The sequence below is a fragment of the Caretta caretta genome, chromosome 24 (assembly GCF_965140235.1).
Source record: "Caretta caretta isolate rCarCar2 chromosome 24, rCarCar1.hap1, whole genome shotgun sequence".
Classification (NCBI taxonomy): domain Eukaryota; kingdom Metazoa; phylum Chordata; order Testudines; family Cheloniidae; genus Caretta; species Caretta caretta.
The window spans coordinates 9,067,754-9,081,134 of NC_134229.1; the positions used below are offsets into that span (position 1 = coordinate 9,067,754).

General features: G+C 41.8%; 1 protein-coding gene across 10 annotated transcripts in view; it reads right to left on the bottom strand.

The window, feature by feature from the left end:
* The window catches only part of POGZ (pogo transposable element derived with ZNF domain), a 59,802-nt gene that overhangs the window by 32,849 nt on the left and 13,572 nt on the right, over positions 1-13,381 (bottom strand). For 8 of the 10 annotated variants that reach the window (XM_048827925.2, XM_048827927.2, XM_048827923.2 and 5 more), the window contains exons 2-3: positions 12,125-12,249; positions 9,652-9,810 (exon numbers count right to left, since the gene is read on the bottom strand). In XM_048827925.2, coding sequence (XP_048683882.1) covers positions 9,652-9,810; positions 12,125-12,248 — 283 coding nt within the window. In that variant the 5' untranslated portion in view covers position 12,249. Of the gene's footprint in view, positions 1-4,167; positions 4,394-9,651; positions 9,811-12,124; positions 12,250-13,381 lie in introns of those variants that run through there. The other 2 variants (XM_048827930.2, XM_048827928.2) reach the window with 1 other exon arrangement.

Sequence of the window (13,381 nt, forward strand, 5' to 3'; positions counted from 1 at the left end):
GTGTGTGTGTAGCACAGCAAGAGTCCAAAGTGTGTCGACAGTCATTCGAATGAAATTATAATCTGCCTGCCTAAATTCCCCTAGTAGTTGTAACTGGACATAGTATTCTCTCTTACTTCTTGTCCTAAACTATTGTATAGCATTGCTGTATCCGGTCAGGTTGTTGTCGTCGTATATTAGAGATGTGTAAAATATTCCCTTATACTGTTTCAATATTTTAAAGTGTGTAAAGCACTTTGCTTCTTGGGGTGAAAAGTGCTACAGGAATGTAAATTATATTTTTATTTGACAGTGAAATTATTGAATCAAAACTGTCACACTAATGTGGAAGATGGACACCTACCACATTTTCATATCAGCATTGCTTCTTCTTTTTTTAAATAAGGGAACACTGTCAAAACTGGCAGACAAATATTGGACCTGCTAGCTATATATGTAAATGCCAAGAATTACTTAGGGTGGGGCACAGAGGTAGAAGTAGGAATAATTGAAGGAAATAACAACAGGACCATGTAGACTGAATGCCAATTTAAAAGACTTGCTGAAAGTGAGATGTATTTATGAAAATCTCCCCAAGAAAAGTGGTGGAAGCCTAATCACTTCAGACATTTAAAACTGAACAGTAGGGAACAATACTGCTCCAGCAGGGAAATGGACTAGATAAACCAACAGATATTGTCCATCTTTAACTTCTGCAACTCTGTTTTTTGATTCACGGACACACAAAGGTACCGCCGTCCACTCCACTATGTCCTTCTATTCACCTTCTGAAAGAGAGTTAGGCCATGTCTACACTAGTGAGCTTACGGCAGGACAGCCATACCAACGTAGCTGTGCCACTGTAAGATAGCTAGTGTAGCTGCTCTAGGCCGACAGAAGAGAGCTCCCCCGCTGACATAACACTGTGCAGTTTGTCACTTATGCCAGCGAAACTTATGTCGCTCAGGGGTGTGGTTTTTTCCCACCCACCTGAGCGACATGAGATTTGCCGATAAAAGTGGTAGCGTAGACATGGCATTAGAGTCTTGTACATTTTAATACTGAAAATGTACAATGCCCATAAGGGAATCCCTGCACCAGGTTTGTTACTGTAGGGTCACAGGCACAGAAGTTGGCTTTTTATCAACATGGTGGATCTTGTTTAAGAGAAGTTAAATATTAGGTCTGCTACCCTGCATGCAGCATTGCATAAGAAACAATAGTGTACTGGCTAGGAGAAGATGGATGAGATTTAATGGACTTTTGCCACTCTAATTTGGAATTCTTTTTAATGAGTGTAAAGCAAAATGCAACAAGACAACCTAGGAATGTAAAAAATTAATTGCTGAAAGCTGGGATGGCTCCAGACATGGCTTGTTTCTTGAGCCTGCAATGTAGTCTGAAGTTTAAAACAGGATTTGACCCTCACAGTTACTGGGCCAGTAGATATTGCAGGGATTGTAGAGGTGACAGATGTCCCTCTGGCACTTCGCCACTTCGGTCCCTGCTGGCAGCAAGCCTAAAGGGATTCCCCTGTGAGCCAAAATCAAAATAGTAAGAGATGGCATCAGCTCAAATAACACCACTGCTCCAGAAAGAAAAGTCCACATTCACAGCCAAAGAATTTTATTCTTATTGGATTTAAAAGTTAATTGGCCGAGTTTTTCTCTGTTGTACCAGTAATCCAACTGATATTAATGGAGAAGTATGACCGCAACCAAAAGGAAAATGTAGCCTAATGTACGTAAACTAATGGGCTCTAGAGAGATATAGAAAATAGTCATGTTTCTACAGCTCCATTCATCTCAAGGGATTGCAAAGCATTTCACAAAACTTAAACTGATGTTAGCAACAATTTAAAAAAAAAAAAAAAGACTCTTAGGCTTTGGACACACCACCACCACAAAACTAAGTTTAGTAACAGTTAAGGTTGATGGACACATTCCATCCATTTAAAATCTTAAAAGAATGGAAACAAGAAGTTAACACTTGTGCATTCGTTTCCACTTTCATATTGCCTACAGGGCTCGATAATGCACTCCAACAGACTTCCACTTCCATCTTCAACAGATACCAGATAGCAATATATATCCCAACTTCATCAAACTTGCACTCCAGCACAAAACCTTGACAATGGTCTCAGATACTTTTATATCAGCACATCTGACAGTCATACATTCCATGCATTTGGGAAGTTATTCTGCCCCAATACCATGCGGTCATTGTTAAGATTCACCCTCTGCTTCTCCAGAGTATTTTCCCCTTACACACACCTCTTCAGTTAAAAGACTTTGCATCAGAATTCTGTAGTGGCCATAGTGATTCTTGGCCAACATCTGGCCTAAAAAGTAACTGTATGCGCCCTCAGACTCACTCCTCTTTAGAGCATCCTGTGGCGACCACAGGTGCCAACATGCAGTATTCCACCATGATCTAAGTACGCAAAATATTTAGATGAAGCTCCTACGCTCCTGAGAGTTCCCAGTGCCATCCAGAATTGAACAGAGTTTTGGCAACACCTGCAATGCTGCACACTATAATTCTTCATTCATTTCTATGTCAGGTAGCCTGAGACTGAAAGACAGTCTACAACACACACACACAAAAGAAAAATAACCGTGGAGAATGATAGGACCCCCATTTGGCTTAGCTCAGTCTATGTGACTGAAGTTTTTAATCTCTTCCTTGAGGATTAAAAGAAACATAAGGCAGTGACATTTGCACAGTGCCAACTGCTAATGCATTTCTGTAAGCCAAACCAAAAAAAGAAAGAAAAAAAAAAAGAGGCTTAGTTAACTGAGACCACACCTCTTCCTTTTAATATAACTGTTGGAGAGATAGATGTGTAGAAATGTAATACTAGCTGTTCATGGCCAGGGCATTAACAGTACTGCATCTAATTCATTAGGAAGACAATTTTATATACTTCTGTGATTTACAGAACACATACTGAAATTTTCTAACTAGACTGAAGCATTATGTTAGTAATCTTGCTAAGCCTCCAATGTTCTAGATGCCCAAAGGGTTTGCTTGACACATTCAGACTCTATGCAGCAAGGACTGAGAAAGGAAGAGAGAACAATCAGGTTTCGTTTTCAGATGAGATGTTGGAGCTTTGAATTAAGAGTATCATGGCAGGAGTTTTCCAAGACTCTTATTTTTAAACAGCCAAAAAAAAGTGGACAAAATAAGAGGGTTTGTCAGACTTGGCAGGACTATCACAGAATCACCGTAATTTCAGATGTGACAAAAAACTATTCTAATTCAATTTCTGTGACTCTAACCTGTTAGAAGATATTTGGAATCACTTGCATAGTGACCACCCCCTAAGCTAAAAGTACAAATTTTGAATACTGTTCTAGCAAGCTCAGATTTACTGATTAATGCGTATTTCTAACAGACTTTTAAAATATTTAATATTATCTATCAGTAACCCTTAAGCTTTAGTTTATTAGTGTTAATCTAATCAGCATGCCAATACCACAAGGATTTGTATTTATTTTTTTGTGATTGATTTAAAGTATCTCCCTAATCAACCCTTATCATTAAAACTATTAAATATTTATCACAATTATGATATGCAGTGATTCTTAAATATATATGGTATTTTTTCAACAAATGAATTACTACTCCAAATAAGGTAAAGCACCTGTCCTATTACCTGCAGATGTGATCAATTTTTCTATTAAAAATTGGTATCTGATTATTTTTAATTAGATTTATTGAACACTGAATGATAATCTTACATTTATACAGCCCCTTTAATCCCAAAGGATCCTAACACTCTTTATTAACGTTATACATTGAAATGCAAACTATACAGAGAAATTGCTTTAGCCACCTCTGAAATTAAACATGGCAGCTACTTAACAGCACACTGAATGACAATTTCAGGATAGGAAGCGAAGAAGAATACCATTATCCAATTCAAACAGCAGGAAAAGTTCAAGGAAATAATATTCAAATTTAAAGTTGGCCAACGCACCAGTTTAATATCTCTACTCTTCCAAAATGCAACACTGGTGCTTTAGTGACCACAAGTAGTCAAAACCTTTGTTTTATACCACATCTGAAAGACTATACAACTGGCAACAGCAGTTTCCCCTAACATGTCAGGGCACTGGATTCAGTATTGAATTAGAGAAAAGAGAAGCATCTATTCCACTTCCAGCAGAAGAGGTTACTCACCTTGTGCAGTAACTGAGATTCTTCGAGATGTGTGTCCCTGTGGGTGCTCCACTTCGGGTGTCGGTGCGTCCTGGCGCTGGAGATTTTCGGTAGCAGTGCCCAGTTGGGATGCGCATGCACAGTAGTTCACAGTAGTTGTCTCGCAGTACCACTGGCACTTCATCTAGTGCTCCCGTGGCCCGATCCCCTTGGTTCCTTCTCTACCACAGAGTCCTTTCTGCGAACTCTAAAGTAGAGGGGAGGAGGGCAGGTACTAGATCACCCACAGGGAATACATCTTGAAGAACCTCAGTTACTGCACAAGATGAGTAACCGTCTCTTCTTCTTCAAGTGCTGTCCCTGTGGGTGCTCCGCTTCAGGTGACTGTAGAGCAGTACCCCATTATAGAAGGATGCTGTACAGTTGAGGCTAGTACCGTAAGGCCAAGTATTGTATTGGCCTCTAAACTCTGAGTTATTATGTAGTAGTTTGTGAACATGTGTATGGAAGCCCATGGAGTAGCTTGGAATGTGGTCCAGGCAGAAATTGATCTAGTTGAATGGGCTCTGATCCCTGTCGGGGGTTCTATATTTTGTTGTTGGTAACATAAATGGCTGCAATTCTAAATCCATTTCAATAGTCTTTGTTTCAAAATGGCTGCACCCTTCGATTGTTCTTAGAACGAAATCTTTCCGTAGGTCACCATCTCAGTAAAATGCTAGTGCTCTTCTAACATCTAGTGTGGAGAATAGATTCCTGTGTAGGCCCATCTGGCTTAGGGTAAAACGCAGGTGGACGGATAGGTTGATTGAGATGGAATGATGAAGGTACCTTCGGTATGAATTTAGGGTGTGGTCCCATAGTCACTTTGTTTTTAAAGAATATGGTATAAGGAGGAGGGGCCATGAGGGCCCCAATTTCACCCACTCTACGTGTTGAGGTGATCGCGACCAGGAACGCTACCCTCGTTGATAAATGTAGTAGAGAACAGGTAGCAAGTGGTTCAAAAGGGGCTCTGGTAAGGCCTGTGAGGACTAGGTTTAGGTCCCATGCTGATGTAGGGTGGCGGACTTCAGGGTACCTGTTCTAAATACCTGCAAGGAAGCGTTTCATAATCGGATGCGCGAAGGCTGAAAAAAACCATCTATCTTGTGGTGGAAAGCAGCTATGGCTGCGAGGTGTATTCTAAGTGAACTAATAGATAACCCTGAATGTTTCAAATGCAACATGTGCTCCAAAATGGAATGTATCGGCGCTGTAAGTACCGATATGTGGCTGTTGTGACATCACGAGGAGAATCTCTTGCATTTATGGAGGTAAGTGGTATGCATGGTAAGTTTCCGGCTGTTTAGCAACAACTTTTTAACCTCTCCCAAACAGGTTAGTTTGTCATGATGGAACCATAGGGGAGCCATGCCTTCAGGTGGAGTTTTCCTAGATTCAGGTGAAGAACTTGACCCTCACCCTGAGGGAGAAGATCCTGACGGAGAGGAAGGGTGTACGGGGTGCAAAGTGCCATGCGGTTCAAGTACGGAAACCATGTCTGTCTGGCACATGTCGGAGCTATCAGTACGATCCTGGCTCTGTCGGTCTGTATCTGTGTATCACTCTGGATAATAACAGTACCAGTGGGAATGTGTACAGGAGGGGTATGTTCCATCGGATGACAAAGGCATCTCCTAGGGATTGTGATCCTAGTCCTGCTCATGAGCAAAACCTTGGACATTTGTGATTTTGTGATGTTGTGAACAGACTGATGTGTGGTGACTCCCACATGCAGAATATGTGTTGTGTTGTCATTGTTCGGTTCCCATTCGTGTTCTTGGGAAAACTGTCTGCTCAATGTGTCTGCCATCATGTTCTGTTGGCCCAGGAGGTATGACACTGTAATGGTAATATTGTGGATAATGCACCAGTTCTATAATTGTATGGCTTCTGTGCACAGGGAATGAGATAGAGTTCCTCCCTGCTTGTTTATGTAGAACATACAGGCTACGTTGTCTGTCATCATTCCTAGTGATTTGTTTTTTATCATTGGTAGAAAATGTTGGCATGGGTTTCAAACAGCTTGTAGTTCGAGTAGATTGATGTGTAATAATGACTCCACGGGAGACCATTTCCCTTGGATTGTGTGTTGGTTCAAGTTTACACCCCATCCGATTAGTGAGGCATCTATAGTGATCAGGATGGATGCTGGGTCTTGGTGAAACGGGACACCTGCGCACACATTTCATGGGTTTATCCACCATTGTAGCGATTGTATGACTTTTGGTGGTAACGACAGGAGTCTGTTTAGACTGTGCTTGCATGGTATGTTGAGTGTGCTCCGTCATCCCTGGAGACCGCGCATGTGTAGTTGTTTGTTCTTGATCACAAAAGTAGAGGCCACCATGTGTCCTAATAGTTGTAAGCAGGTGCGTGCAGAGACCCTTTGGATTGTTTGTGACTACGGATATGAGAGTGGTCATTGTGGAGAATCTGGTCAATGGTAACGAAGCTTTGACTTCTATTGAGTCTAGATAAGCGCCAATTAATTCTAGTTGTTGAACCAGAACTAAAGTAGATTTCTTATCATTTATTTGTAACCTTAGGGTATGGAAAAGTGTCAGTCTTCTGTGTGAAGCGTATTGCTTCTGCTTGAATGTGACCCTTCAATACACAATCATCCAAGTATGGGAATATCATAATTCCCTGTCTGCATCAGTGTGCTATTACTATGGCAACAGTATTGGCAAAGACTCTCGGAGCCGCTGAGGGTCTGAATGGTAACACCCTGTATTGGAAGTGGTCTCTGCCTACTGTGAGCCGTAGGAATTGTCCGTGTGCGGGGTCTATAGTGATATGAAAATACGCATATTGTAGGTCAAGGGCTGAAAACCAGTCCCCTTCTCCCAATGCCGGAATTATTGACATCAGCGTAACCATTCTGAATTTGTGGGTACATACAAATTTGTTGAGTCTTCTGAGATCTAAAATGGGTCTCCATCCTCCATTATTCTTTTGAGTCAAGAAGCAGTGGGAGTAGAACCCCTTCCCTCTCTGTTGTATTAGAACATGTTCCATGGCACCTAGCTGTACAAGATGGTTTACTTCTTGTCATAGAAGATGCTCATGAGAAGAGTCCCAGAAGAGGGATGGGTAGGTGGGATGGCATAACCAAATCGTACTATCTCCAGTATCCAGTGATCTGTGGTGATGGATTCCCACGCTCAGAAAAATGGCCTTAGTTGGTGGCCAAACATCTGGATAGGTTGTGTAATATGTGCTGGTTGTCAATCAGACCCTTGACCAAATCATCAAATTGCATCTTGGCCGGTGGTGCCTGTGACGCAGGTTCACCGCATCCACCACCAGGGAGTTTGGTTGAGGGTGAGAGAATAGGAAACACATGCCTTTATTGGGCATGTAAACATAGAATATCAGGGTTGGAAGGGACTTCAGGAGGTCATCTAGTCCAACCCCCTGCTCAAAGTAGGACCAATCCCTAACTAAATCTGCCCCTTTGCTCGTGGGGGGGTATGGTAGCCGGAGTTTGCCATACTGGTTCTGCCAGTTCCAGCAGGGCGCTATTAATTGGTAGTGCTATCTTTGTTGAGGACGCTAGGTGTAGTATTTTTTAAGAGCTGATGTTGATTTTCAGTCACCTCTTCCAGAGGGATGTTCTGACTTTGTGCAACCCGTTTGAATAAGCCCTGGAATTGTTTTGAGTCATCTGCGACGGTAGGCGGAGGTGGCATTACCGCCTCATCCAAAGATGAAGATGAGTTATGGGCAGGTGAGCAGCCTTGAGTATTGGAATCCTCCAAATCCTCAGAATCCTCATGCGCCTCCAAGGGGTCAGTGGCTGTCACTGTAGAAAGGCAAATCTGTTGCCTCTGTGGAGCGTGAGGCCTTTGGGTCTGAAATCTTTAGACCTCCCATGAGTCCCAATGTGCCCAGTGCACTGGGAATGGCACGGGTGGGCACATCCATGGATTAGCCGGCCATAAGAGTATGTCCCTGTGTAACTGGTCACTGGCACTTGTGTGAGATTGTGAAGGCTTGGTGCCTGATGGACAGGAGTGCTCTGAATAGAAGACTGCCTCTTCTAGGTCATTTTCCTCATCACTTGAAAATTGCTGGGCATTAGGTGAGTACGTCTGTACCAGTGCAATCAGCACCGGAGAACCGTTGGTGTCAAGTATAGCTCACCCAGACTTGGATGCTATCTCAGTGTCAGCTGATTGAGCAAGGAAGTGTGGTGCAATGGGCATCGGTGCCGTGCTCTTATGTGTAGAGGCCTGTGAGGTCGGCCCTGTCAGTACCGCAGGCTTTTGCGTAGCCTTGATTGGTGCCGACTTAGTGCATTCAGGCTTCAGCTCCGCAGCATGCGGCACCGATAGAGGTGGCATGGTAATCAGAGGCGCTATTGGCACTGTGTCCTTCCTCGGTGTATTCGATGCCGTGGAGGAGGAGGCTGATTTGTGCCAACTACTTGACTCCTTATCTCTGCCGGCAGAGGTCCCAATACGGACGGTGGCGGAGGTGCCTGGAGCATCAAATGTGGTCACCCCACTGGCCATCGGCACCGAGGGTAATGATCATGCTACAGAACATTTCCTCTTCAGTGGATCTCCATGGGTTGGAGATGCCTCCCTCTTCCTCAATTTTCTGGAGAAAAGGGAACTCGCTCTGTCCAGCGAGGAGGCACCTGAAGAATCCATGATAGGGTTTTTCCAAGGTAGATGGTGGTGTTAGGGATTTCTCCATAAGGATCCTTTTAAGTCTGAGCTCCCTATGCCTCCTCACTCTGGCTGTAAAGTTGCTCCAATGGTTGCATTTTTGAGGGATGTGCATCTCCCTCAGGCAACAGACATACTGTGAGTGTCCATCGGAGACAGGCATAGCGTCCTTACGTGAAGTGCAGTGTTTAAAACCCAAAAAGCCAGGCATTTTCGTTGTCCAATTTTGTCATGGTACAAAGAGACAGAAACGAAGAGGAAAGGCTTTCCAAGATTTTTTTTTTTTTTTTTTAAATGGGGAAAGTCTAAGTAATTAAACAGAAACCTAAGACTAACTAACTACTGGAAATTAAACTTAACAATAAGATTAGAAACAGTTTTCTAGGTAAATTTCTGACACGGCCGTTGGAGCTCTATCTGCAGCCAAGGATGGTTGAGAAGAAACTGAGGGGGTTGGCGTCGCATGAGCGCTAGATGAAGTGCCAACGCTACAGTGAGACAGCTACTGCCCACACATGTCCCGACCAGGCACTGCCACCAAAAATCTCCGATCAGCGGCTCCGCGATGCACCAACATCTGAAGTGGAGCACCCACAGGGACAGCACTCAAAGAACCTAGAGTTTTTAAAAGAGTTCTCCCATCCAAGTACTAACTTGACCCATTCCTACTTAGCTTGTGAAATCTCACCGGATCACAAGCACAAGAGCACATAGCTACCATTGTGGCCTAACATCTCCCCCTGAACACCCACACCCATAAAATATTGAAAGCATTTCTGCTTACCATTGTTGTTTGCAAACAGCGTCACTAGTGTCTTCTTAGCACTGTCACTGTTTTGAGCCCCACTGCTACTGACCGATGTAGCTGTAGAGAGATTACCTCCTATGGATGCATGGGCAACAATCGGCAGAGGGGCAGAAACAGGCTGCAGACTCACTGAAACTGCCAGGAAGGAATTTCACAGTCACATTTAAAAAAATAACACAGAGACACTACAATGTTTGCAGAGATGCCATAACAGCAAGCTGTTTGGGCATACTGCTGTTGTATTACACTAAGCAAAACCTGTAGTTTCAGGTATCCTGTTTTCTTAGCTCAGTATTTCCTACCAAGCAACACAAGCAAAAAAAGGCATTTGGCCAGTTCAAGGCCATTGTTACTGATTTGCTAAAACAGATTATTCCCCATCCCCTACTGAATCATTTTCTCCTTGCTGATGCCACTCTGTCTGCCACAGAAATCTCCCTCTTGCTCTGCTCCGGCCAGAAGAGCATGAAGAAGCAGATGGCACCAAAAAGCAGCAGAACTATACCCTCCCTTAGGAGGCACTGTCTTATCCTACTCACCTACCAATATACCCAGCATCTACTAGCTTGTGGTTTCTTGTTAAAGCCCTGGTGTTGAATCCTTCCCCAAATATCCCATGTTAACAACAAGATGCAAAAAGCAGCTAGTCCAAAGAAATTAAAAAAGAATTAGCTGCCAGGAACACTTCCAGAGCATCGCGTAACAGGATTAGAACTTAGGCTCACAGTAGTTAAAGATGCAATAGGCCAACTACCCCTGAACTAAAGCACAAGATAGTCCCTAGAAGTACCAGATTTAATAATTTTATTAAGATTATGTTAAAATAAAAAGAAAACGCTACAGAGTTTAAGCATAGAAGTTTCTGGTTATCAGGGAATAAGGTACAGATTATCAAGGGGTGCGAAGTTTGGTTTAGGATTGGATGGCATACTATTAAACTGATGCTATTCTTGATCTTAGCCAAAAGGCCAAGCAAAAGCAATTCAAATAGCCAAACAAAAGACTAATTTATTAAATATGCCAGTCTGTTCCACCCACAAGCACAGCTAGGAAAGGACTTAAAAAAAACAACAACCCACACCAGACTCAAGAATTTGGGATGAACCAGAAGGATACTGAGTAAATATTTTTTGATTTTATTCATATTACATCTACTCTTGAATTTTAAATCAATTATCATCTAGTGATAATTACCCAATTTCAATATTTATCACTTTATATCCAGCCCCCTTCAACATGTTCATAACAGTTCAAGTCAATATTTATGATGCATCACTCTTATACAAATACCTAGATTGGGTAATTATAACTGGAACTATTAAATCAAAACTGAAAAATGAGAAGAGGTGTATCTACCTATTAAGTCCCTTTAAATTAGTCTTAACATTTCTCTCTTAAAGAAAAACAACAATATAATAAAAAGATATTCTAATAATCAAATTTAATTAAATACAGTAAGGACTTGAGATCCTTCAAGCATGCATGTTTTGAAATCAACAGAACTACTTAGGTGTTTAAAGTTAAGCATACATGTACTTGCAAGGCCAAAAATCAGTTAAAATAGGGAAATAAAGTGATTTTAAAAAGTAATTAACAGTCAAACAGGTTGCCATCTTGACAGTCTGACAATATAGGTTAGGATAGTGTTTCTCAAACTGGGGGTCGGGACCCCTCAGGGGGTCACATGAGGGGTCGCGAGTTGTCAGCCTCCACCCCAAACCCCACTTTGCCTCCAGCATTTATAACGGTGTTAAATATATAAAAATTGTGTTTTTAATTTATAAGGAGGGGTCACACTCAGAGGCTTTCTATGTGAAAGGGGTCACAAGTACAAAAGTTTGAGAACCACTGGGTTAGGATATAGGAAATGCAGTCTGCTGTTGAAATTAGCGGGAGTCAGACTTTCAAAGCTGTTGGAATGAGCATACTACTTAGGAGTAACATTTGCAAAAGTACTTTGTAAAATGTAAAGCACTATATATAGACACACACATAGTGTTATTTAATCTATTATTCTTACATAAATTATAAACTGAGTACTTTTTAAAACAATCACTTTGATTGATTTAACAATAGACAAACAACTGTTAACCAAAGTTTCCTCCTCCCAAAAAACAAATCATACCTTCAAATAACTTTGAAAATCTCTAATTCCACATTAATTCCATAGTTAAACTGCATTTCCTGCCTCTTAATAAGAGGAGGTCCAGTCTGCTGAAGTATCACCAGAACGTCAGCTCCCGCAGAGCCATATAACTGTGAACAGAGCTTTCATATATCAGGAATTTCTAACTGTTCAGAAAATGTGTGTTTTAATATATTTATTATTTGATAGCTAAATATTTACTGAACACCACATACAGGGAAACTACAGTGATTAGTTAAGTATAAATACTGTGCTATACAACATCCATATCTTGCATAACTCTATATTAAAATAGAGTATTACCCGTAGCAGTTTTATCAACTGAATTATAATCTTCAACAACAGAATCTTCAATCACATCACTGATTTTCTGCCATGGCTCCAGCTCCTCCTCCTCACATTCCATAAAAAGGTCTGTGTCTGCCATTCTGTAAAGGGAAGAGAGGAAAAACCCTTTATTGGGTGTTGAAAAAACTAGATTTCGTCAGACAGCAAAAGTCTCATTAGACAAAGAATCCTAATTCCAGATCCACTAGTAATGTCCATTATTTCTTCACTGGGGTGGGGGAAAATGTGAAACTTGGAACTGCAAATTACATTTTTCTTTCTTGTGTTTTAAATTTAATCCACATGCTACTTGAAATGGATCTGTTTGTTCCCACTTTAAAACGAAAACTGTTTTTACCTTAAAACATCAGGCTTTCAAATCTTTACGTTTCTGTTTCAGTACTGCCAAACATAGATGTCAAATTCCTCAGTTCCCAGGGGGTGCCTGCCCCTATTCTGCCCCAGGCCCCGCCCCCCAAGCCTCCACTCCCGCCCCGCCTCTTCCTGCCCCTGCTCCTCCCCCCAGTGCCTATGCTGCCACCCTGAAGGTTCAAAAATCTTGACCCAGAATCCCCAAATTCATTTTTTAAAAATCAGGAGATTTAAAAAATAATAATGATTTTTGGTCTATATTCTGGTTTTTGAGCACTCCCTGACCACCCTCAGTATGTGTGTGACAACTGCAGGCTGAAAACTTCAATTTTAAATGCATACAAGATGTGAACACATAAAAATGCAGGCCTCTGCTCCCCATCCCCGCCCTGAACCCTCCTCAGCTCCCCACTAGCAGACTTTCACAGCCATAATTCCCCAGCAGGCTCCTATAGCCATCTCTGTCCACACTATGCTTCCTTGTGGCAAAGAGTTCCACATGTCGATTATAAGCTAGTTTTAAAAAGAGTGGATTTCCTGTTATCAGTCTTATAATTATTTCCTTTCCAATTCACTGATTTTATATTAGAAGAATTGTAAATTGGAATGTCTAACTCACCTTCTCTACACCACTCATTTTCTATACCTCTATCATGTCCCCCCTTACCTATATTTTGTCTAAAGTAAACAATTCCAACCATTTTAATGTCTCCTCATGTGGAACTCTCTCCTTTCTGCTAATCATTTTTGTCACTTCTCTGAGCTCCAATTTCTTCTTCATCTTTTTGAGATACGGGGACCAGAACTGAACACAGCAATACAACTGAAGGTGTACCATGGATTTATACAGTGGTATTATAT